This window comes from Microcaecilia unicolor, chromosome 3 (assembly GCF_901765095.1).
Source record: "Microcaecilia unicolor chromosome 3, aMicUni1.1, whole genome shotgun sequence".
Lineage (NCBI taxonomy): Eukaryota > Metazoa > Chordata > Amphibia > Gymnophiona > Siphonopidae > Microcaecilia > Microcaecilia unicolor.
Genome location: NC_044033.1, coordinates 233,812,511 through 233,839,606, shown reverse-complemented (window position 1 = coordinate 233,839,606; position 27,096 = coordinate 233,812,511). Strand labels below are relative to the sequence as shown.

The 27,096-nt window shown below is 44.5% G+C and overlaps 1 protein-coding gene across 1 annotated transcript in view; it reads right to left on the bottom strand.

Moving 5' to 3' along the window:
* Positions 1 to 27,096, bottom strand: part of LOC115466378 (zinc finger protein 82 homolog) — a 112,454-nt gene that overhangs the window by 16,374 nt on the left and 68,984 nt on the right. Inside the window, exons 4-6 of the mRNA XM_030197575.1 lie at positions 25,046 to 25,156; positions 12,641 to 12,742; positions 5,421 to 5,534 (exon numbers count right to left, since the gene is read on the bottom strand). Of these exons, the coding sequence (XP_030053435.1) occupies positions 5,421 to 5,534; positions 12,641 to 12,742; positions 25,046 to 25,156 (327 nt within the window). The remainder of the gene's footprint in view (positions 1 to 5,420; positions 5,535 to 12,640; positions 12,743 to 25,045; positions 25,157 to 27,096) is intronic.

Genomic DNA, 27,096 nt, shown 5'->3' with positions numbered 1-27,096 from the left:
AGTGGACGGCCAACATGGAGTGGGCGAGCAGCAGGGGATGGGCGCTTATGGCGGGGAAAACCGCCACACCAGAGGAAGAACCGGGACACTGACCGGACTCCAAACTGATGCCCAACAAAGGCGATTCAGGCTTTGAAAACCCCCGCATCCCCGCTAGACGCACACACGCGGTCCGGGGAGCGAATCTTTGCGCCCTCGCCCTCCGACGCCATAAGCCACGTGGAGACAGAACGGGGAACCCCCTGCCCGCTATAAAAAGGTAAAATTACCTGCTTCTCGCTCCGAGCTGTAACGAACTGGTGTCCCAGTGAGCAGCTGCAACAAACGCTGATATAAACGTTGAAATAAACGCCCTTAAAGGACATCCAAAATTTTTTTTTTTTTTTTAATGGAGCCAGCGGTGGGGGGGGGGGGGGGGGGGAAGGAGGGACCTGGCACCACCACAAGACTGAGATGGAAAGGATAAACTACTTTTCGGCAAAAAAAAAAAAAAAAAACCACATACACAGGACCAATTTCTCCTTGGAAAAAAAGGAAAGACAACAGACATGAGAGAGCCTGCAGTTCCGAAATACACCTAGATGAAGTAATCGTGACCATTAACACTACTTTTAGGGAAACTGTATTAAATCTTAGACCACACTTCAGGAGGATTGTGCTACACTGGGCCTTGAACTTGGTATTGTCGGCCTTATTTTCATGGAAAGATCCAAAGTTTTGGCTTGCCTCAGGGGCTCAATCCTCTTGAAGGGTGGTCCGAGATGCATGACACATCAGGATGTAGCAACGGATGGCGCTGCACTGGACTGACCTTGTAATGAGATGATTGCTGACAATCACACCCTCAGGGAAAACAGCCAAACCCTTATCTATTCCATCCTGAAGATCTCCGCCACATAAGCTTGGAGCACGGCAATAGCCTTGTCAAAACACCATCCTTAATGATTTTCCAAACTCTAACATAAGCTAGGGAGATAGACATCTTTCTGGAACTCAGCAAGGTTTTAATTGGTCTGGAAAAAAAAAGAACCAAGCCATAAGAGAAAAACAAACATGACAATTGGTCCCTGAGAGAATAGGGAGGGGAAAGAGGAGAGTATGAGGATCCTCAATCTGATCCAAGCCAGGTCCTCGTACCACAGTCACCTGGGTCAATCCAAACCTATCAGAATTGCTCTAACCCGAAGGCTTTCGATCCGCTGAAACACTCAATCTATTAACAGCCACGGCGGGAAAACGTACTTCTCCTCCACAGGGGAGGGGGGCATGCTTGCAACATATCTATGCTTGTGATTAACAGCTCCCTAGTGAAACTGAAGAATTGTGGCCATGAGATCTATAACTGAGAAGCCCCATCTCTGAACAATAGTCTGGAAGGCATCCTGCGACAGATACCAGATCCAGAACATTCTTGCTGAAGAAGTCAGCTGCCATGCTGCTGGACCCTGCCATGTATGCCATGGAGAGAGAAAGAAGACATCTTTTTGCCTAGACCATGAGCTCGGCCATTTCCTGAACCAGTGGAAAGATACTTGGTGCCTCCTCACAGCTGTCACACTGTTGGACAAGATGCTGGAATGCCAGAAGAGCCAGCCGAATGGCTCTAGTCTCCAACCGATTTATCAGGATGACTCCACTGTGGACCAGAGACCCTGCGCCTCTTGACAACAGACTGGTATCTGTTGTAATTAAAATCCACTGTGGGGTCTCTAAATCTATGCCTCACTGCAAATGAGGACTGCACAACCACCAAGTCAGACTGTGGTGAACTGAGCGCTACAGCTGTAGCTAGCAAGTCTGTCCGACTGCAGGGGCGCATAAGAGCTCTCACCCAGGGTACCCCCTCAATGGTGGCTACCATGGATCCCAAAACCTACAGCACCTCCCAAACTGATGATCTGAAGAGCTTGAACGACTTGGGAAATCAGCCCAGGGAACTTGCGTCACCAAAAAATTTGGACCACGAAAGTGTTCTCACCTGAATGAAGAGCACTCATCCTGCAGGTACTTGTCCCAAAATTCTGCTCCAAGGGTGGCAGCAAACCTAGATTCCACTTCTTCCACATTCTGCAGAGTAGACAAATGGAGCCATTTGGCTTTCGAAGACCCTTCTAACTCCCAGAACCCAGAGAGCTCTGGCTGGGCAGGAACTGGCAAAAACTGCTTTAAGCAAAAACATTTATATAAGAACAAACTCCAGCGAAAAAGGAGACTGAGAAACCACTGTTCTTATCTGGAAAACCACAGGAGCTCTTCCTTCTGTGCCTGAACCAAAGCCTCCAAAATGGTAGAGTTTCCCACCACTGTAAGTGGTAAAGAACAGCCCGAGTTGGACTCCTCCACCGCTGGCTACTCATCCAGAAATGACTGCTTACCACACAAGAAGTCCAAAGGTACTCTGAAGCCCAGAATCCCTGAATGCAGACTCAGCCCAGGAGCAGCAAAGGCAGCTAACCGAAGACAAAATACACCACTGTTGCGCAACCAGCACAGCATTGCAGCTTCCCTGACCCCATGGCACTCTAATAGCTCCACATGCTTCCCATCACTCACACCCCCACCAGGTCAAACACTCTTGTCAGTGTCCCTGAGGCACCAAAGCCCCTAATTGGCTAGTTTTCTTTTTAAGTTATTTCCTTCTTTCCATAGAAGGCACTAAAGGAACCCCTCCTAAAGGGCAGGGGGTGGGGACCAACGCACAGGCACACTCTAGAGGAGGGCAGTGGGGGGAGGGAAGCGATCCAAGAAATGAAGTGTGCACCTCTTGGGGCAGAAAATCACCAAGTAGCCGGGCCTCGAATCAGTCTGTTGTCATTCCTAAGGTTTTATTTTTTTATTTATTTTAATGGCGCCAAAGTGGTGCACCCACCAGAAGGACTACTACTGGCACAGGCACTCACTCATCTCTGCTGGGAGACTGAGAAGTACTGGCTAATCCAGAGCTGCACAGTCCCTTATAGGATTACATCAATCAGTTGTTCTCAGTCTCCCTCTGCTGGTAGGGAGTACATACACTCACTCGTCAAGTCAGGAATCAGCTTTTCTGCTGCTGCATTGGATTCTTTTTATTTTTTTTTTAAAGAGAAAGTAGACTGTAGCAAAGCAGGCTATAGTCGGGGGGGGGGGGGGGGGGGGGGCTAGGTGTACCCTCAAGAGGCAGCCAAGGGAAAGGGACAGGGGATAGTGCCTTTCTGTGGTTACAATCAAAGCAGTTTACAAATTACATACAGATACTTATTTTGTACCTAGGGCAATGGAGGGTTAAGTGACAAGGAGCTGCAGTGAGAACTGAAGCTGGTTCCCTTGGTTCTCAGGCCACTGCACTTACTATTAGGCTACTCCTCCACTATAAGCCTCCCAAGCTCAACCAGGGCCACTAGCCCACGAGCAGGAATTCAGCACAGATGCTGCCAAGGGAGCCTTCTTTCACTTACTGCAGAAAGAATACTGAATTAGGATAGTGGCTTCTGTCACAGATCTCAATTCTGTGTTCTCTATCTCCACCTGCTGGTAGAGGGTCATAACTCACTTGTCTGGACTGATCTGTTAAGGAGAGCTATATACTCATTTTCATTACAAAAAGTCTTGCAATTACTCTAGAATACGGCTGCTAGATTGATATTTGGTGTACCCCGGTTCGAGCATATGTCCTCATTGTTGAGAGAGTTACATTGGTTGCTGGTGAATTGAAGAATGTGTTTTAAAATTGCATCTATAGTACAAAAGTCAATAACTGGGATGTCTCCAGAAAGTATTTCAAATCTACTGAACATCCCAATTTTTTGATCTAATTCACAGTTTTATCGGTTTTTTAAAATAAGGTTTCTCTCACTGCATAATGCAATTTCTAAATCTATGCTACAATTTACTTTTTCTTATCAAAGTGCCAAAATTTGGAACAGTCTACCATAAATCCAAGACAGATCACGGACCACCTTATATTCTATCCTATTTATTTTCAAATTAGGACAACCTGGGAAGTAACAAAATGATCTTGTGTTGTTTTATTTACTGTATTTCTTTCTTTCATTTATTTATTGCATTTATTCCCCACATTTTCCTTCCGAGTGGTAGGTTCAATGTGGCTTACAGTTATTAACAAGAATAGCAGTTTGCAGGTTCAAAGGCATAGATGGAAAAGATAAGACGTGTTTTCTTTAGGGTGATTAAGTGTTTTGATCTGTTTTTATGTATAATCTTCTAAACTGTAACCTGTACTTTGAAGTTAATTGGTAATAAGGCAGACAATAAAAATACTAATATAGTATAGTATAGTAAGTCACATACCCTTCCCTGTCAATGGAGAGACAGTGTTGCCTAATTTCTGTTCTAAGCCTCATAAGGGCCACCACAGGAAAGCTCTCCACACCATGTACTATACATGAGCTCTATAAAGAATAGAATCTATCAGGAAATTTTACAGCTTAGTCTCCTTTAATCTTAAACTTGGTGCTCCAGTAGCAATAAAATAACCCTTGCTAGCTGGCTAAATTATCTATCCATTTCTTTTACAATCAAACCAAACCAAATCAGAGCTACTGCTACCACCACAGTTCTGAAATCTGGATCTCTAGACCAGTTGCAAAACACCAACCTGGACCTTGCTCCGTATACAGATTACTGTTGGAAGAGGTCTTGCATTAAGCAGTATAAAGCAATCTGTCCATATTTAAAAATTCAACCCTTGCAAGCTTATGTGAGAAGAATACTCTTTAACAGTGGGGCACTCTCATACAATTGGAGCAACATTGAGTTTAAGGGTCACCTACTTGTGTGCCTGATATTACTCATCGACAGAAAGAACAAAACTGCTCACCTGTGACAGGTCTTCTCTGTAGGACTGAACAGGCACAAAATACCATCCATCTCTTTGAAAGCTGAATCAAAGCTTTAAAACAAATACCCGAGTGGTCTGTTGCATGGAGAAGGGAGAGATGTTCCATCCCTGTGCTGGATGATGTTACCTATTTGTGCAACTGATTTAATCCTACTTTCAATGGAGAACGTCTGTTATAGGTAAGCAGCTTTGCTGTTTACCCTAGTCATGCCATCATATACCCTCTCCTCTACTACCCATATCTGTGATTACTTTTCCATTAGCCTCCCTCAATATTACATATAAAATCTTTTACTCATTATACAGCAGTACCCACTCAGTCACCCTCCTTTTCAACAATAGAACAGCATTTCCTTACTCATGTACTCCTGCTCACCCCCCCCCCCCCCCCCCCACAACAGGCATGTAATTTTTCACTTGCCCAGGTCTATTACTCTCCACCCTGATAGCAGGTTTAGGTTTAATTAATCTGATACCACTATACATAACCATTCTAATAAATCAAAAGCATAAGAAGCACTTTTTCACTCATCCACATAGCTATTCCTCACCTTGATACTAGAGGAATTTTCAACACACTTACCTATGTTAGAATTATTTATACTGTCATTTTCATTAGAGTCAGTGTGGTCACTATAATCTGGGCCATTCACTTCTTTAATCCACAGAGAAACATCTGGGTTATAGACCACATCACCTATTATAAATGAATAACAGGTCAAAAACCATAAATATCAACTCTGTATATATGATGCAGGGAGTAAAAAGAATAATCTGACAATAGGGAAAGCAGGGCAGGCCTGTGTGGGATGCAAGTTGACATGGGACAAAAGGACTATGTAGGGAAAAATGACATAGAAGAGTGAAGCAGGTGAGCAACAGCAGGACTGGGCTGATGGAGGGGAGCAAAGCATGAAGGAAATGGTGGGGCAACAGGAGAAAGGAATGACAGGGCCACAGGAGGCAATAGGGGAAAAGCAAAAGCCAAAGGGAAATAACAGTCACTCGAGTAATGAAGGGTAAGGGCAGTGGCAGTCATGAGGGGAGCACAATGACAGAGAAGCAATTAATGGCAGAGACCCTCTGCTCTAAGATCCTGGGGCCACAGACACACTGCTCCAAGACTCCTTGGCCATGCATACTCGTCTGCTCTGCCTCCAAATTTCAATCTGACTTTCCTTCATGGTGCAGCCACTCATCCTCCCACTTCCAACTTTGAAAATGACCCATAGCCCCACTGCTCCTCTTCTTCTCAAGAGCAATAATGGTCCTACTGGGACAAGAGTGGAGCACATACCCACCTTATATAAGAACATAAGAGCTGCCATACTGGTACAGACAAAATGGTCAATCAAGCCCAGCATCCTATTTCCAACAGTGTCCAATCTAGGTTACAAGTACCTGGCAAGATCCCAAAACAGTACATTTTATGCTGCTTATCCTAGAAATAAGCAGATTTTCCCCAAGTCCATTTTAATAACAGCTTATAGACTTTTCTATTAGGAAGTTATCCAAACCTTTTTTTAAACCCCACTAAGCTAACTGCTTTTACCACATTCTCTGGCAACAAATTCCAGAGTTTAATTACACAGAGTGAAGAAATATTTTCTCCAATTTGTTTTAAATTTACTACTTTGTAGCTTTATTGTATGCCCCCTAGTCCTTTACATTTTCCACGTTTAGAAACAGTAAACAAGCGATTCACCTCTACCCCTTTCACTCCACTCACATTATTTTATAGATCTCTATGATATTTCTCCTCATAGGGAAGTCGTCCCATCCTCTTGATCATTTTCATCTCCCTTCTCTGTATCTTTTCTAATTCCACTATATCTTTTTTCAGATGCAGTTACCAGAAATGCACACAGTATTTGAGGTGCGGTTTAGCGATACAAAGGCATTATTATGTCCTCATTTTTGTTTTCAGTTCATTTCCTAATAATACCTAACGTTGTATTTGCTTTCTTAGCCGCCACCGCATACTGAGCAGAGGTGTTTCAATGTATCATCAACGATGACACCTAGATCCCTTTCCTGGAGCACAAAGTTTAAGATCAAAGGAGACTAAAAGCTGTAAAAATTTCCTGACAAGATTCTATCCTTTATAGAGCTCATGTACAGTACATGGTATGGACAGCTTTCCTGTGACAGCGCTTATGAGGCTTAGAATAGAAATTCTGGTCCTCTTGTAAATTTTCACAAACCTCTCGCGATTTAACAACCTTAAATAACTTTGTGTCATCAGTAAATTTAATTACCTCACTACCATCTCTAGATCACTTATAAACAGACTCCTGGGGAACCCCACTATCTACCCTTCTCCACTGAGAATATTGACCCTATTAACCCTACTCTCTGTTTTCTATCTTTTAACCACTTTTTAATCCACAATAGAATATTATCTTCTATCCCTTGACTCTCCAATTTCCTCTGGAGTCCATCATGAGGGACTTTGGAAATGCCTTTTGAAAATCCAGATGCACAATACCAACTGGCTCTCTTTTACCCATGTTTGTTCACCCCTTCAAGGAAATGTAGTAGACTGGTAAGGCAAGATTTCCCTTCACTAAATCCATGTTGACTTTGTCTCATTGAACCTTGCTTACAATTATGCTCTGTAATTCTGTTCTTTATAATAGTCTCTACCATTTTGCCCGGCACCAACAACAGGCTCACCGGTCTATAATTTCCCGGATCACCTCTGGAACCTTTTCTATAAAATCGGCGTTACATTGGCCACCCTCCATGCTTGATTTTAAAGATAAATTACATATTACTAACAACAGTTCTGTAAGTTCATTTTTCAATTCTACCAGTACTCTAGGATGAATACCATCTAGTCCAGGCGATTTGCTACTCTTTAATTTGTCAAATTTCTCCATTACATCTTCCAGGTTTACAGAGATTTGATTCAGTTTCTCTGACTTGTCAGCTTTGAATACCATTTCTGGCACCTGTATATTTCCCAAATCTTCCTCAGTGAAGACCAAAGCAAAGAATTCATTTAATCTCTCCGCTATGGCTTTGTCTTCCTTGAGTGCCCCTTTTACTCCTTGGTCATCTAGCAGTCCAACTGATTCTTTTGCCGGCTTCTTGCATCTAATATACCTTAAAAAGTTTTTGCCATGTATTTGCCTCTAATGCAATCATTTTTTTCAAAGTCTCTCTTTGCCTTCCTTATCAGCGCTTTGCATTTGACTTGACATTCCTTATGCTGTTTCTTATTATTTTCAGTTGGATCCTTCTTCCATTTTCTGAAGGATTTTCTTTTCCTTCACTTTAACCATGCCAGCTCAGGGTCACGTCACATCACGTCATGACCGAAGGAAGACGCTAGGCAGAGCTCCTCCAGACCCTTAAGCTTTTTCCAGCAATTTTACATAGACACCCGACGAGGTTAACCTCAAATTCGATTACAAGAGGCACCCAGGATACCCCTAGCTTACCTTGAATAAGTCGCGAGAGGGAAATGGCGGTGAAAACAGCGCATAGAGAGAAGGCACGAGATAAAGAAAGTGGAGACAAAATGGTGGCGTCTTCCAGTCCCGCGGGCCCTTCAGTTTCATCACAGTGGGTCGTGGAGATAATGGCAGAAATGAGGACGTCCTGGAGGACTTGCTGGAACAACACCTCTCTCCTACAGTTGCTAAGTTAGAACGCCTGCAATCTCAGTTGGAGGAAATCTCCCGCGACTGTGTATCTTTCCAGACCTGCTCGAGTGCAATGGAGGATAGGGTCACGGAGGTGGAGGGGTCGCAAACTCTAATGCACAAAAAGGTGACAGCACTAGAAGCAAAACTGGAGGACCTTGAGAACAGATCAAGAAGGAATAATCTGCAACTAGTGGGCCTGCCGGAGACCATGGCTTACTAAAGAACTGCAGTTGTCAGGGCGCAGGAGCCTGCTACGCATAGAACGTGCGCACCGAGTAGGCCCTCGTCAGGGCTACTACTACTACTTATCATTTCTATAGCGCTATTAGACGTACCCAGCGCTGTACACTCTTCAAATAGACCAAAGGTGGTCATCCTGCGGGTACTGGATTTCATGCACAAGCAAGCTTGTGCATACGGGGAAATCGCTGACTTGCGTATGACACTCGAATTGAGCGACCACTCGCGAGGTTGCATTATCCTGCTCAGTCTGTCGGCCAGACTGTTGTTTACGCCTGCCAGATAAGTGGCTTGGAAAAACATGCCATAACAGCGAGCCCAAAGCCACATCTGGACGGCTTCCCGACACAGGGGGCGAGATCCGGTGCCCCCCTGCTTGTTGATGCAGAACATGGCAACCTGATTGTCTGTCTGAATTTGGATAATTTGATTGGACAGCCAATCTCTGAAAGCCTTTAGAGCATTCCAGACCGCTCGCAACTCCAGGAGATTGATCTGAAGACTTGTTTCCTGGAGGGACCAAACTCTTTGAGTGTGAAACCCATCGACATGAGCTCCCCACCCCAGGAGGGATGCATCCGTTGTCAGCACTTTTTGAGGCTGAGGAATTTGAAAGGGACGTCCCAAGGTCAAATTGGATCAAATTGTCCACCACAGAAGAGAACTGTGAGAATCAGTGGACAGCTAGATTGCATCCTCTAGATCCCCTGCAGCTTGATACCACTGAGAAGCTAGGGTCCATTGAGCTGATCTCATGTGAAGACGGGCCATGGGTGTCACATGAACTGTGGAGGCCTAGAAGTCTCAACATCTGTGATCTGCTGAGACGTTCTGGCCATGGAAACTAGAGATAGAAGATTGTCCGCTCTCGCTTCTGGAAGATAGGCACGAGCCGTCCTTGAGTCCAGCAGAGCTCCTATAAATTCCAGTTTCTGAACAGGGAAAAGATGGGACTTAGGGTAATTTATAACAAACCCGAGTAGCTCCAGCAGTTGAATAGACATCTACGTGGACTGTAGAGCTCCTGCCTCTGAGGTGTTCTTCACCAGCCAATCGTCGAGATAAGGGAACACATGCACTCCCAGTCTGCGTAGCGACGCTGCAACTACTGCCAGGCATTTCTTAAAGACTCTGGGCGCAGATGCCAGACCAAAGGGCAGCACACAATACTGGAAGTGCTGCGCTTCCAGACAGAATCAAAGATACCTCCTGTGAGCTGGAAGTATCGGGATGTGTGTATAAGTATCCTTTAAGTCCAGAGAGTATTGCCAATCGTTTTCCTGAATCATGAGAAGAAGGGTGCCCAGGGAAACCATCCTGAACTTTTCTCAGACTAGGAATTTGTTCAGGGCCCTTAGGTCTAGGATGGGACACATCCCTCCTGTTTTCTTTTGCACAAGAAAGTACCTGGAATAGAATCCCAGCCCTTCTTGCCCTGATGGAACGGGCTCGACCGCATTGGCGCTGAGAAGGGCGCAGAGTTCCTCTGCAAGTACCTGCCTGTGCTGGAAGCTGAAGGATTGAGCTTCTGGTGGGCAATTTGGAGGTCTGGATTTCAAATTGAGGGAGTATCCTAACTGGACTATTTGAAGAACCCACCGATCGGAGGTTGTAAGAGGTCACCTTTGGTGAAAACGTTTTAAACCTCCCTCCGACCGGTAAGTCGTCCGGCACGGACACTTTTACAGCGGCTATGCTCAACTGGAGCCAGTCAAAAGCCTGTCCTTTGCTTTTGCTGGAGAGCCACAGGGGCCTGCCTTGGCGCACACTGTTCACGAGAACAAGTGCACTGGAGATGAGCCTGAGAAGGCTGTAGAGAAGGAGGATTGTACCTGCACTTGTTATAAGCATAGGGAGCATTCTTCCTTCCCCGGAAAAATTGTCTACCTGATGAGGTAGTAGCAGAAGGCGCCCAGTGGGAGTGATTGTCCATAGCGGTTTCCCGCTGAGTGATCTGAACAACCGGGCCGTCTCGACGCCGATGGCGATGTCGAGAAGTTGACTCCCATGCCGGCAGCGATGAAGCTCCCTTCAGCGATGTCGACGGGGAGTCAACCTGGGTGGCAGCCGACGTCAATGCCACAGGCGGCACTGGCGTCGGAGACCTCACCATAGGCATAGAGCCAGCTGCCACTTCCATCGACGGTACAGAGGGCGCAAGCACCCCCGGTACTGGAGCAGACTGACGCAACCCCTCCAGAAGAATGGCTCGGATGCGCTCGTCTAGAGTCACTGTCGAGCAAGGCTGCAGGGTCGGTGCAAGAATCGGCGTCAGAATCTGTGGAGGTCGAGGAGGTGGTACCGGGCTGTCCCAAGACCGACACGTTTTGAATGGAGGGTGAGCGGTCCTCCCGGCGTCGGCGCTTCACAGGTGCCGAATCCTTCGATGCCGCAGAGCTCCCGGTACTGTCCTTGGAAGGAGACTGATGACAATGCTTCTTCGCCTTCGCTCAATGCACGTCATCGATACTCCTCGATACCGACGAGAATGTGGAATCCACACGCCTCCTTGGGGTTGGGTCCGAGAGAGGTTGGTCCCGGGGGGGCCTGCACAGCAGGAGACTTCGAGGTAGGTGGAGACCCACTCGACAGCTCACTGCTCCCAGCGTGTGGTGGTCTCCGGACAGCTCCTGAAGTCCATGCCTTCTTCAGTGCCGATATCAACGACGCCAACCTCGGTACCACTGTCGACATCGAAGAACCGGTCGAAGCTCCAAAAATATGGTCCTGAAAAGCTTTTCTCGACACTTGTGTCCGCCTTTTAAGGCTAAGACACAATTTACATGCGTCTGGGCGATGGTCGGGCCCAAGGCACTGAAGACACCACGCGTGGGGATCGGTACCTGAGATCAACCGGTTGCACCGAGTACACTTCTTGAAGCCGCTGGGAGTCTTCGATGACATAGATGGAAAAATAGCGGAGGCGAAGTCAAAATTCTCAATTGTGCCAATTAAAAAGGCACAAAAATGAGAAGCGCTTACGCACGGCCTAAGAGAGCCGCAACGAAAATGAAAGGAAACTTAAAGGGGCCAAACTAAGAAATAAGTGCCTTTTTTTTTTTCCTTTTAAGTTTTGTATACAGGGTAAAGAAAATAAAACTAAAGAGGGCGAAAAACTCTGAAAAAGTCGACAAAAACGAAGGCTCTTTCTCTGGGCTGAAGAGAGAGACCGACGAAGCAGCCACTCTCCACCGCGGAAAAAGAAAAAACTGAGCGGGACTCTCGCGCGACAGACAGAGGAGTGATTAGGGTGGTGGACTCTGGTCCTGGGGAACTGAGTTCGATTCCCACTTTAGGCACGGGCGGCTCCTTGTGACTCTGGGCAAGTCACTTAACCCTCCATTGCCCCAGGTACAAATAAGTACCTGTATATGTAAGCCGCATTGAGCCTGCCATGAGTGGGAAAGTGCAGGGTACAAATGTAACAAAAATAAAAAAATAAATAAAATACTATCCTCATTTCCAACAGAAGGTTGTCCCATGCATCAACCGCCCTTTCTGTAAACAAATATTTCCTTAGATTATTCCAGAGTCTCATCCTCATTTTACAAACCCTCATCCCAAAGCTCCTTTACCATTTACAGAGGTCCATGTCCTGTGATTCACAACTTAAGGCATTTAAACATCTCTATCGTATCTCACTTATCCTGCTTTTTCTCCAGGGTATACATATTTAGGGTTAAGGCTGGAGTAGATAGCTGGCTATGAGGGGTATGACCAGGATATGAAGCAGGCTATGCTGCGGTTCACTCACTAGTGTGCCTAATATTGCTTGCTGAAGGAAAAAGTAAAGCTCTCTGAAGACTGCAGAATTAAACATGCACAAAAATCCACCCAACTCCCTGAAAGTTGACTGAATTTTAAATTAAAACTGATGGGATTGCTCTGCACGGAGAGAGTTCTCACTCACCGGTTATTAGCTTGTCTCGATTCTCCCTCTCAGAGTGAGCGGGTTCCATTTTCAGACAGTGTTGAACCTTCAGCAGGACATCAGGTTCAGTTAGGGAACTCTCTGTAAAATAAAAGGAATAATATCTAGTAAATTAAGCCTAGTTACAAATGTGCCATATTACTTCTGATACTTGGTCTCTGGCAAAGTTGCCCTGACCAATTGTGTATGACCCAGATTTTTTGATAACCAGTATTACAGCCTGCTAATCAACAAAGATTATCTATTTATAATGATAGATATTAAGTTTCTGGACATCTAAAGAAGGTTTTCTTAAGATCGCATGCACGAAAATGTCTGTATACAATTTTTATGTAGATTTGATAGCAGGTATCACAATCTGCATAAAATCTAACTCTGCGCTATAACCTAACAAATGTCAGCTTTAGCTACCTCAAAATGTAACCACTGGTAATTGGTGATTAAACAAGCCACTTCTATCGTGCCTCAGTGCTCCTATTTACCCCCTTCTAATACAGAGCACATTGTATTGCTACGTATCTGATGATAATTATTAAATGTGATGATGGATAAGTAATGAACAGTATCCAGAAAGTAGATAGATTCAGAAAACCAAAGCATCAGAATCTGCCCATGTTTCTGCTAACCCAGTGATGAACACGCCATCTCTCCCTTACAATACAGGTTCCTCATGGGACCCAGCAGGTCTCGAGCCTTTTGTCATGCAGCAGTTGTATCTAGCTGTGAAGAACAGTGCTCCAGCCTCAAGTCTATCTGGGTTACTGTCCTTTCCTAAGTATTCATAGATGTCTCAGACCAAGAACGAATCCCATCCCTTTAACTAAAATCTGAACAAACTGAAAAAGCACTTTATTTAAATAGTGGACAATGTTCAGTGAAAGGGAAAGTCCTGGCAAAGTAAGAAGCCTTAATATACAAATGGAGTTTTGACGCAGCCTCACCCCACTCATTTGAAGCTCCTCTACCAGTTACACTCATTATACAGCTTTTATCTCCCATACCCTCTTTTCATGTCCTATCACAGGTTGGTAGATCTTCTGATATGTAGCTAGATCAATAATAGCTGAGCTTATAAATATTAAGAACTACTGGGGAACCAACAGTGTTAAACATACACAGCAAAAACAAAAACCTAAGAGTGCGTGTGTAGGGGGAGGGGGTGAGAGCAATTACCATCCTTATCGTGGCAGAACTAGGAGGATTAGAGAATGTGTGCAAGAAGTAGAAATACACATCCAACTTGCAGTTGGGAGCTCAAGGCAAAAGGACGTGGGTGAGCGGAGCCTCGCATTCCTTTTCTCCCAAAAACACTGACCATTGATTTACCTTTGCTCCCGGAGTATCTAGTTTACAACTGAAGCCTTGGACAATGCCAAAGATGGTGAAGGGGAAAGCCCTGAAAACAATTAAAGACAAGTACTACTACTACTACTACTTAACATTTCTAGAGCGCTACTAGGGTTACGCTGCGCTGTACAAATTAACAATTAAGGACGGTCCCTGCTCGGAAGAGCTTACAATCTAAAGGACGAAATGTCAAGTTGGGGTAGATAAGTTTTCTGAGAAGAGGTGTAGTGATTAGGAGCCAAAGGCGACATTGAAGAGGTGGGCTTTGAGCATTGATTTGAAGATGGGTAGGGAGGGGGCACGGCAAGTACGCTGTAAAAACTAATCAGAGTGGTGGCAGGCGACTAGGCCAGAGAGCCTGGGATCTTGAGGGAGACAGAAAGGATATAGAGAACAGGTCCAAATGTGAAGATGGATTCAGCATTGTACTAAAGGAGATCAGAGAGTTGAAGGAGGAGCTACTGCAAAAGGTGCTGGAGAAATTCAGCAAAATCTTTTGAGTGTCTGGTTGTCCGTTGCAGAGGCAGAATAGCAGGTCTACGTGCTTGAAGACTGGATGAAAACAGAGTTCCTCAATCCAAATCCTGCACACGCAAGTACGATTGCTGACAGGAGCAACAGAACCATAGTCGGCTCTTAAACCTCAAGGTATTTGGTGCGACTATAGGTCTGGAGGGGAATGATCCCTGGAAGTTTGTGAGAGAAAGTTTGAAAGAGTGAAAGCTGGAGGAAGCTTACAGTTGAGGGCAAAACCAGGTCCAAATGCTCCCCTGAGAGCACTTATAATTAAACTGCTTAGATATGAGGAAGTTTAGCATGTGCTTCAGGCCACCCGTCACCATCATGTGGTGGAATACAGAAGCATGAAAATAAGATTATTCCCTGATTTGGTACGTGGAAATATAAGGAGATGTTGAAGTGGAAGGAAGCCGTGCAAAAACCGGGCTTCAGAGCTGGTATCCTGCCAAGCTATTATTATCAATATATATAAAAGGCGAGTGTCGTACTCACTCGCAAATGCGCAGTAGAGACCTTCTCTGCCCCGCCCCCGCGTCAATACGTGATGACGGGGGGCAGAACAGAGAGGGTCTGTACTGCGCATTTCTGAGGGAGGGACACCGCCGTCTAACGCTCCCCCCACCCGAGTCGCCGCCGCCACCCACCTTCTACGCGGTCAGGCCCTCGCTCCACTATTGAAACAGCGAGGGTCCGGGAACGCAGCACTGAGCTCTGCTGAGCTGCCGACATCGTCCTTCCTTCTTCTTCTCTGCCTCTGTCCCGCCCTCGACGACGTTACGTCACACGAGGATGGGACAGGCAGAGAAGAAGAACGAAGGCCGACGTCGGCAGCTCAGCAGAGCTCAGTGCTGCGTTCCTGGACCCTCGCTGTTTCAATAGCGGCGCGAGGGCCCGGCCGGGTGGAAGGTGGGTGGTGATGGCTCGGGGGGGGGGGGGGGGGCGCGAATTCGGAGGGGGAGGGGCAGCGGCGAACTCGGCGGCAGGCCTTTCAACCCCCCCCCCTCCTAAAATAGCCCGTTTTTACGGGCTCAAAGGCTAGTTAACTAGTATAAAAGGCCCGTTTCGGTAGGCAATAAAACGGGCGCTAGCAAGGTAATTCCCCCCCCCCCCCGCAGCGTTCCTCCTGCCTCCCCTGCAGCCACCCATCTAGGCTCAGGGCCCTCCCCTCCCCCCTCAGCGCATCACCCAAGCCCCTACCCCCTCCCCTCGGGCACATCAACCCCCTCGCCACCCGCAGCCGCCAATACTAACGTTGTCTGGCCACTGCTGCGTCTCCTGTTGAGCAGCAGCGGCCGGTAGAAAAAGAAAAAAGCCAAAAAAAGATTTTAAACCTGAAACACGGCTCCGTAGACAGCCATCTGGCATTGGCTGTCATCTCTGCAGCCGCTCCTCCTCTCCCCTCTGACGTCGCTGCGCTCCTCCAGGGTCTTCCTGCAGGGGCAGTGACGTGGAGGGGAGAGGAGGAGCGGCTGCAGTGACGACAGCCAATGCCAGATGGCTGTCTACGGAGCCACGTTTCAGGTTAAAAATCTTTTTTTGGCTTTTTTCTTTTTGTACCGGCCGCTGCTGCTCCAAGGAGAAGCAGCAGCGGCTGGACAGCGTTAGTATTGGCGGCTGCAGGTGGCGAGGGAGTTGATGTGCCCGAGAGGGGGGGGGGGGGGGATAGGGGCTTTGGTGATGCGCCAGGGGAAGGGTCCTGGGTGATGCGTCGAGGGGGGATAGGGGCTTGGGTGCTGTGCCGAGGGGGGGGCACTGAGAGCTGATTGGAAGGCAGGGGGAGGAGTCCTCCCCTTGCCTTGGAATCAACTGTCAGTGACATCACTGACGTCACTGCATTCTAAGCTGCCTAGCAGACCACCTCCGAGGGAGCCACGGTCCCAAGCACATTAGAACGTTGGAGGTGAGAATTTTTATATAGGATAGGGTTAGAAGTTTTTCAATATCCCTGGACTGGCAGTAAAGTTTGTGAATAGCACCAACAGTCTGGAATGGCATCGGAGACATTTGGGGAAGTCAGCAGTGCCCCATGGAGACTACTAAAGCACAGGATGCTCCAATGGCCAACCCCACCAGGGCTGCACAAGATGCCGGTGGAGATGGCCTGATGGAACAAGAACAGTCATACCCGGGCAGTGGCAGGCAAGAGAGTAACCTGGAGCCTTAATGTCAAGCAGAACGCTCCAGTGGTGGCTGCACAAGTTTCAGGATGGACAAAATTAATGTCTGCAGGACTGGAATATTCAGTCGTTAAGAAGATTGTGATAGACCCTTTTTGTTAATGTTTGTGATGGGGATTTTGGATGAAGGGGAGGGTAGGGTGGGCCATATGTGTTTGGTGACTAGAAGTGTGCTGTGTGAGGGTGGGAGTGGGTTCAAGTTTATACAACACTGTAATAAGAGGATTTATTTGGATGGATGCAGGGTTTTATTGTGAGATGCATGCAAAAGTGGGAGCGGAGGGGAGTTTCTCTAATGCAGCACTCAACTTGGAGGGGGGGAGGGGAGGGTTTAGTTTGCATGCTCATGTGCGTTCAGGAATAGGTGATGTATGCAGATGATATGATTGTTATGAGACGGCCAGAGGGTTCTTTGCCTTACTTATTGCAGAAAATTTACCCTAAGTTGTCAGGTGAATATTAACAAGACAAAGGCCATCAGATTGGAAGAGCAGCTTTTAAACTAGAAACAGGGGGAAGGCCGACAGTCGCTCAAAAGCACGTTTCGGGATAAGGTATCTTCCAAAGATATCACCAAAACAGGGAAGATAGGGTATCCTGATAGTGAGGTTGCAAAAGAGACCATAGTAGATCAGGTGTCCTTAAATAAAAATCAGATAAAAGATTGCAAATTAATACTGCCAAGTACTGAGCATGATGTAAATAGGAACAACATAGTTTGAAATGTCTATATGCGAATGCCAGGAGCCTAAGAAATAAGATGGGAGAGTTAGAATATATTGCACTAAATGAAAAATTAGATATAATAGGCATCTCTGAAACCTGGTGGAAGGAGGATAACCAGTAGGACGCTGTCATACCGGGATACAAATTATATTGTAGTGATAGGGTGCATCGAATTGGTGGAGGGGTAGCCTTGTATATTAAGGAGAGCCTTGAATCAAATAGACTGAAAATTCTGCAGGAAACAAAACACTTCTTGGAATCACTGTGGATTGAAATTCCATGTGTATTTTTAAATGTTTTTATTAGGCAATAATGCTGTCAAGCAAACAAAACATATTTCACATAGGTAATAGAGTGATCAGATATAATTGCCATTTTTAACTATTCCTAACTTCTGCAGGCAAATTCTAGAAAATGCGATCTATGTTCAAATAACCACTTCAAACTCCCTCACCTAATACAAAACAGCCTCTCTATCTTTGATGTCTTAAGTCTGCTATGACTAAACAATTCCAAACTTCAGAAATTCCATGTGTAAAGGGGAAAAGGATAGTGATAGGAGTGTACTACCGTCCGACTGGCCAGGATGAACAGACGGATGCAGAAATGTAAAAGGAAATTAGGGATGCAAACAAACTGGGCAACACAATAATAATGGGTGATTTCAATTACCCAAAAAATAAAGGAAAGTAGAAACTATATCACTAATAGTACTTATACTTAATTTTCTACTCTAGACAACCCTGTATTGCAGGTGCCAGTGCACATGTATGTATGAAAAAATACGTGGAGAAAAAAAGACTTCAGAGCCCTCAGGAATAATTCTCTTTACAATGATGTGTTTCAAACCAAGAGAACTCCTTACTTCAATCATTAGTCTTCACAAAAAAAACTCCACTCTTCTAATTCACAAAATACTAGTGCATGCACTTCAAACAATACAAAAGGTAGAGGCCGTTTTTCCCGCCATAAAGCCGGTGAACACTATCAAAAATATAACTTAGCTTGTGTCTTTCAAATGTCCATTCTCTTCCAGAATATCAGCTACAAAAACGCCCAACAGGAGAACCCTGTTTCGCCGCCACCGGGCTATTTCAAGGGCTAGTATTCGCTTTCTTCACACAATATTATTCCACCACTGCTTTGCCCCTTAATGGCGTCTTTAAACTTCGAATGGCTTCCTTACTCATTATATAGCTGATTATCCCCCGTCACTTCCTCTGACGTCATATCCTTCTTGACATCCAATGCTTACCAGGATCCCCTTAACCCGTCACAACAGGTCAGGAGTGCATCATAAAAAGGCTTTCCATTCTATCGATATATTTAATCCCTTAGGGATCACAGTTTGTAAAGAAAAAATCCATCGTTGTTCTTTTTGTCTAAGCATTTTTCTCACATCTCCTCTCCTCTCAGTCACAACAATCTGTTCCAACACAATACAACGTAATTCTGAAAATTCATGATTTTTCAGTAAACAATGAGAAACCAAGGGTTCATATGTTTTTCTGGCTTGTATGCAGTGACGATGTTCAATCAACCTTGTCTTCAACATTCGAGACGTTTGCCCCACATAATACAATTCACAAGGACATTTCAATAGATAAATCACATTTTTTGATTGACAATCTGTGATAGCTTTCAGCATGATTTTCCTGCTGGTATGAATGTCTTCAAAATCATGCTCCTTCAACATATTTGAACATACTGAACAATGGCCACACTCCCCATGATAGCCTATAATTCTGTCCCTCCCACTCTGTCTGTTCCATGTATCCGCTCGACACAAAACATCTTTTAAATTACTCTGTCTTTGATATGAAAACATAACCTGAAGATCCTGAAAACAAGGGTAAATCCTCAATATATGCATGTGTTTCTTAATTAATTTCACCATCTGGTTAGAATGTATGTTATATTTCATAACACATGTGACAACTTCTTCTTGCTCGTTATCCTGTCTCTTAGGTTGCAATAACCACTCTCTATGATTAAACAAGGCACGTTTCCTTGCCTTGCTAACCAGTTTATCAGGATATCCTCTGTCCATCAATTTTTGTTGAAGATGAAATGTCTGATGATGATACATGTCAGTGGAGGAACAAATTCTACGGTACCTCAAAAATTGAGCAAAAGGAATGTTAGTTTTGCAGTGACTCGGGTGCATGCTTCGAAAATGCAACGTGGTGTTACGATCAGTAGCTTTAACATGTACAGATGTTTGCCATTGATTTTCTATCTTCGTCAATTGTACATCTAAAAAAGAAATAGCTACAGCACTACTACAATGTTCAAATTTAATGTTGGCATGACACCCATTTAAATATGCCACAAAAGCTTGTAATTGCAAAATTGTACCGTCCCATAACATAAAAATATCATCTATGTACCTCCACCAACTTTTAATGTATCTCTTCCAAATAGATTCATATACCCATTGAGTTTCATAGGCTTCCATAAATAAATTAGCTATCGTGGGTGAACATGCTGCACCCATTGAAATCCCCGTTTTTTGTATGTAGTATTTTTTGTTAAACGTGAAATAATTTCTTGTTAATGTGATCTGAATCAGATCCAATATGAACCTAGTGGGGATCATATGAGGACGTGCCCTACTTTCTAAAATCTGTTCCAATATTTGAATGGCCTCGTTCTGGGGAATTGACGTATATAGCGCCACCACATCTAAAGTCACTATCAATGTGGTACTACTTATTTCTGTTTTTTTCTGTTCAAATAGCCTTAAAAAATGAGAACCATCTTGGATGTAAGATCGAATGTTCTGCAAAAATGGTTGCAATATCTTATCTATGTACTGTGCGGGACGCTCCAACAATGAGCCTCTTGCTGCCACAATGGGTCGCCCAGGATTTCAATTACCCCAATACTGACTGGATAAATGTAACATCGGGGCACACTAGGGAGGTAAAATTCCTTGATGAAATCAAGGACAGCTTTATGGAGCAGCCGGTACAGGAGCAGACAAGAGAAGGAAAAATTCTAGACCTAGTCCTTAGTGGAGCACATCATCTGGTGCGGGAGGTAATGGTGCTGGGGCCACTTGATAACAGTGATCATAATATGATCGGATTTGATATTAGCTTTGAAGTAAGTATACAAAGGAAATCAAATACGTTAACGTTTAACTTTAAAAAAGGAGACTATGATAAAATGAGAAGAACGGTGAAAAAAAACCCTAGAGGAATGACTGCGAGGGTCAAAAATTTACATCAAGCGTGGATGCTGTTCAAAAACACCATCCTGGAAGCCCAGGCCAAATATATTCCGCGTATTAAAAAAGGAGGATGGAAGACCAAACGACAGCCGGCGTGGTTAAAAAGTGAGGTGAAGGAAGCTATAAGAGCTAAAAGAAAATCCTTCAGAAAATGGAAGAAGGAACCGACTGAAAATAATAAGAAACAGCATAAGGAATGTCAAGTCAAATGCAAAGCGCTGATAAGGAAGGCTAAGAGGGACTTGGAAAAAAAGATTGCGTTGGAGGCAAAAACACATAGTAAAAATTTTTTTTAGGTATATTAAAAGCAGAAAGCCAGCAAAAGAATCGGTTGGACCGCTAGATGACCGAAGAGTAAAAGGGACGATCAGGAAAGACAAAGCCGTAGCGGAGAGGTTAAATGAATTCTTTGCTTCGGTCTTCACCGAGGAAGATTTGGGTCAAATACCGGGGCCGGAAATAGTATTCGAAGCTGACGAGTCGGAAAAACTTAATAAATTCTCTCTAAACCTGGAGGATGTAATGGGGCAGTACAAATTGAAGAGTAGCAAATCTCCTGGACTGGATGGTATTCATCCCAGAGTACTGATAGAACTGAAAAATGAGCTTGCGGAGCTACTGTTAGAAATATGTAATTTATCCTTAAAATCAAGCATGGTACCGGAAGATTGGAGGGTGGCCAATGTAATGCCGATTTTTAAAAAAGAATCCAGAGGAGACCAGTGAGTCTGATGTCGGTGCCGGACAAAATGGTAGAGACTATTATTAAGAACAAAATTACAGAGCATATTCAAAAGCATGGAGACAAAGTCAACATGGATTTAGTGAAGGGAAATCTTGCCTCACCAATCTACTACATTTCTTGGAAGGGGTGAACAAACATGTGGATAAAGGTGAGCTGGTTGTGTAAAGTGATGCATGTGGGAAAGAGGAACCCAAATTATAGCTACGTCATGCAAGGTTCCACATTAGGAGTCACGGACCAAGAAAGGGATCTAGGTGTCGTCGTTGATGATACGTTGAAACCTTCTGCTCAGTGTGCTGCTGCGACTAAGAAAGCAAATAGAATGTTAGGTATTATTAGGAAAAGAATGGAAAACAAAAATGAGGATGTTATAATGCCTTTGTATCGCTCTATGGTGTGACCGCACCTCGAATATTGTGTTCAATTCTGGTCGCCGCATCTCAAAAAAGATATAGTGGAATTAGAAAAGGTGCAGAGAAGGGTGACAAAAATGATAAAGGGGATGGGACGACTTTTTTTTTTTGTTACATTTGTACCCCGCGCTTTCCCACTCATGGCAGGGGAGGAAAGGCTAAAGCAGCTAGGGCTCTTCAGCTTGGAGAAAAGGCGGCTGAGGTGAGATATGATAGAGGTCTATAAAATAATGAGTGGAGTTGAACGGGTAGATGTGAAGCGTCTGTTTATGATTTCCAAAAATACTTGGACCAGGGGGCATGCGATGAAGCTACAATGTAGTAAATTTAAAATGAATCGGAGAAAATGTTTCTTCACTCAACGTGTAATTAAACTCTGGAATTCGTTGCCAGAGAATGTGGTAAAGGTGGTTAGCTTAGCAGAGTTTTAAAAAGGTTTGGACGGCTTCCTAAAGGAAAAGTCTATAGACCATTATTAAATGGAGTTGGGGAAAACCCACTATTTCTGGGGTAATCAGTATTAAATGTTTTGTACTTTTTTGGGATCTTGCCAAGTATTTGTAACCTGGATTGGCCACTGTTGGAAACAGGATGCTGGGCTTGATGGACCTTTGGTCTTTCCCAGTATGGCAATACTTATGTACTTATGAGAGTCTGCGCATTGCTATACTTTGAGCAGAGATCCTGGATGCCACATCAAAAGTGTTGACACGCCTTCTGCTCCTTGACCAACTGGCAAAAAGGCTTGGTCTGCTCCGGAGGGAGTGTACAGTCCACGTCTGACAGCTGTTGTACCATGTTCTACATGTAAATGCTCATCTCCCGTATATTGAGACCTGATACATCTTTCTCCCAGAAGAATCCTGGGTTCTACCTTCTCTGCCTGGGGGAGCCGAGGCATAGTCCCTAGTGATCCTGGATCTTTTGAGAGTGGAGGCCTCACAAACCCAGGTTCACCGTGGATCCAATACTGGGTGTCAACCTTCTTGGGTTCAACAGGGACTGACAGAGGGGATGCCCAGTTTCTGAGTACTGCCTTGAATACCTTGTGGAGAGGAGCCGTCACAGCCTCTTTAGGAAAAGATGTATAGTCCAGAATCTCGAGCCATCTTGGCCCTGGGCTCATCCTCCACTTCTACAGGAATGGAATGGCATCAGCCATTTCCGTCACAAAAGATGAAAAGGAGAGGCTCTCCGTCTCCTCTCAGGTAGTAGGGAGGGCTCAAAAGGAATCCCATAAGACTCGTCTGAGGAAAAGTATCTAGCATCCTCCTCCGATTCCCATGAGTGCTCCTCCCCGGTGTTGGACAGGATCTCCCTATAGGATGTCTACTAAATGAGATTGACTAGGTTTTAGAGGTTACCAAATATTTGCTATGTCCACCATAAAGTAACCACTATTTCAGTATTATAATCAAAAATATTATGTTTTTTATTTTCTCATATGCTTTTAACACATCTTATAAATTTTCACCATGAGCAATATCAACTCTTATTTCTCTCTAATATATTAACATTCATACACTCAATCATACTATACCTATCCACAGTTTACCACACCACACTTATTCACTCCAAATACAAGACCATAGCATAGACATGAAATAACAATCTGTTCCTTCATTATAACCAGATGGTATCATGGTCTCTTTATCAATGATGAAATATATTCCCTTGGCCACTATGGTTATTTCCAATAATTATTTTTCTTATAAACAAAAATTTTACTTACAAGTAAAGGGTGTGGCTACAGTCGCACCTACAGTAGCATGCCTCTATATGGCCGCATTTGAGTCTGCATATATAGCAAATAGTATATACAGCCCCTATATAATAGCATGGCGTAGATATATTGGCAATGTTTTGTTGATCTGGAAGGGAGATCAAATCAAGTTACAAGAATTCATATCTTATTTAAATCAAGTAGACAATAATGTATCGTTCACAGGTCATGTAGGGGGTAATGAGGTACACTTCCTGGATTTACAAAATAATTGCACACATGGTAGGTTTTTTTACTAAAACTTATAGGAAACCTACAGATCAGAATTCCTTACTTCATTATGAGAGTTCTCATCCGCAAGCGTTAAAAAACAGCTTCTCGGGTGCCAAATCCCTCGGCGCCCTGGAACTCATGGCACTATGTATCGAGGACAATTGACGACGATACTTCTTGGCCTTCACCCGAAGCACATCACCCTTGCTCCTCGGTGCCAATGAGGACAACATCAAATCCTCACATTGCCTCAAGGTCAGATCCGATGATGGACGGTCCTGGAAGGCCGCACAGCAAGAGGCCTCGAGACAGGTGGAGACATACTCGATGCCTCACTGCTCCCAGTGTCTTCAGGTCTCTAAGCAGCCATGCTTACGGATGCCAGTCTGACACTCGACATCGAGGATCCAGACCTGGCTCGAACAATCTTTTCACGTTAAGACTCCCTAGAAACCTGGGTCCTCTTTTTAATACGAAGACAGAGAATGCAGTTAGCAGGGCTAGGGTCGGGCCTAAGATACTGCAGACACCAAGAATGGGTGTCCTTTCCTGAAATGGTCCAGTTGCACTGGGTACAATGCTTGAAGCCACTGGGAATCTTCGTGAACATGAATGGGAAGACCTCACCAGCCAAATCAAATGACTCGATGGTGCTGAACCGTGTGAAGAGAGATCAAAAAGCGCAGTTTCTCTTCAAGCAGAAAAAAATGAAACCGAGACTGTGTTCTTGCGGCGGGTGGAAAGGCACTCGCATATGCGCAGTGGAGCACAACTCACGCTTCACAAAGCTCCATTTTTTCTTTTTTTTTTACTTTGGCAGCAGATTGACGTCTACCCATGTGTGACAATATGCAAGCCTGCTTTTCCTCGAGGAAGTAAAAAATACATAGATTCCTATAGAAGTATATACCTGTATAAGTGTTTACTGTTCTGTGAGACTTGTTAAGAACAGTAAGAAATTTGCACTTCGATTATTATTGCAAACACCTCTGAATGCCTATAGTTTTCCTACAATGATAGTGAGTGTGTGTATACACACACACACACATATATATATATATATATATATATATATATATATACACACACACACACACACACCATGTGGTGATGGATCTTCCACCTTAGCTCTGATTTCTGTTTGGCTGTGCCAAGCGTGGTTGCTGTTTTAAATATGCTCAATAAAAACTGAATGTACCAATCCAACGGCAACCCTTTTTCCTTACTTCTGCCAGCAGCGTTCTGGTGTTTGTTGCCCCTAGAAGCTCCAGCAACTTTCCAACATGGTTCCTCTTCTGCAATCTTCACTAACACAGAAGGGTTTGTGATTCTATGCCCTGTAATTGGAAAAACAAATGAGACATTTTACACCCATCATGTGGTTATTATACACTTTAACATGCTCACAAGACTTCAGCGTACAGCAAGACCACTCTAGCAGAGTTAATGGTAAGGATAAAAATAAAAGCAATGCCATAATGGTTCAGACCAATGGTCTATCAAACCCAGCATTCTGTCTTCTATAGTAACCAATCCGAGTCACATGGAAGATCATTAATATCTCATAAACGACAAAACTAGGCTATCTTATACCTTGTGGGTATGTGGGTTCCTACAATAGAAGAAAGAGAGCTAAAGATTCCCAAAGCCCTTGAGAGTTCTAGACTCCCACACTAATGCAGAAAGGTATCGTGGGTTGCAGTGCACAGTTATTAATGAGTGGTTTACTGACTCAAAAATGGCTGCTGTATGTAACAAACAAAAAAAAAAAGTTTCTACGCGGAAGATAAATTCTCATGCTAGACATCAGTGCACTGTAAGAGATACAATGATGACACCCGAAAAGGATGGACTGGATTTATTGACTTTATATACCACACTTTACAATAAGTAACTAACACAATAGACATGTAGATGACACAACTTCTAAGGAGAGACACAAATAACTCCCAAGATCCAAAAATCCCTTGTTACGGTAAAAGTATGCCTTACCTGATAATTTTCTTTCCTTTAGTTGCAGCAGATGAATCCAGAAACCAGTGGGTTTTATACATCTACCAGCAAGTGGCGATAGAGACCTAAATTGAAGGGAGGCATACTATAGCCAGCCAGCCCCTTATCTCTCTAGTATATGTCCCAGCACAAAGCCATAAACAGGCAATAAATGCAAACAAAACTGCCAACTTCCTCACAAACCACGAACCATAACAGTGTAGTCCGTCCAAATATATAACTATAACAAGACGTCTCAAGTCTAAGAGACACAAGGTGCCCAAAGCGCACCTTCCACTGTTCGTAGCTGTACTGAAAAACAATCTTCTCTTCTTTCTGTTTTGTTTGTTTTTTTTAAAAACAGGAATTCCAATCTGAAAGGAAATCACGTGGCAATCCCGACACCGGGAGCCATAGCAGAAAAGTTTGCGACTGAAAATAAGGGTGGGATCCTGGATTCATCTGCTGCTGACACTATGGAAGGTAAAATTATGCCTTACCTGATAATTTTCTTTCCTTTAGTCACAGCAGATGAATCCAGAAACCAGTGGGATGTACAAAAGCACTCCCTACATAGGATGGGAAGCCGCGGCTCCCTGCGTCAACACAAGTCGTACCAAACCTCGCATCCGCGCGAGCAGCAATGTCTCTTCTGTAATGCTTAGAAAAACAATGCAAGGACGCCCACGTAGCTGCCCTACAAATTTCTTCCAACAACAAAGTACCCGCCTCAGCCCATGAGGTAGCCTGAGCTCAGGTTGAATGAGCATGAAGACCCGTCGGAGGAGAACGACCTACCAAGATATATGCTGATGAAATGGTATCCTTGATCCATCTAGCAATAGTGGGCTTTGAGGCGGCCTCCCCGCAGCAAGGGCCCGCTAGAAGAATAAACAGGACACTTGCAAGTACCGGATCAGAACCCTTCAAAGATCCAGAAACCGGAGAGAAGCAAACTGAGTTGGATAGTCTTCCTGACGAAAGGAAGACAAAAAAAAAAAAAAGATCCTGATTAATATGGAATGCTGATACCACTTTAGATAGAAAAGAAGGGACCAGTCGCAAAGTAACACCGGCCTCCGAAAACCAAAGAAATGGCTCCCGACACGACAAAGCCTGTATCTCTGAGACCCTGCGAGCAGACACCAGGGCCACCAAAAACTCCGCCTTAAGTGTTAAGTCCTTCTCTGACGCCTTGTGCAGCGGCTCAAAAGGGGCTTGGCCCAGTACCCGGAGTACCAAATTTAGGCTCCAGTTAGGACACGGATGGAGACAAGGGGGCCTA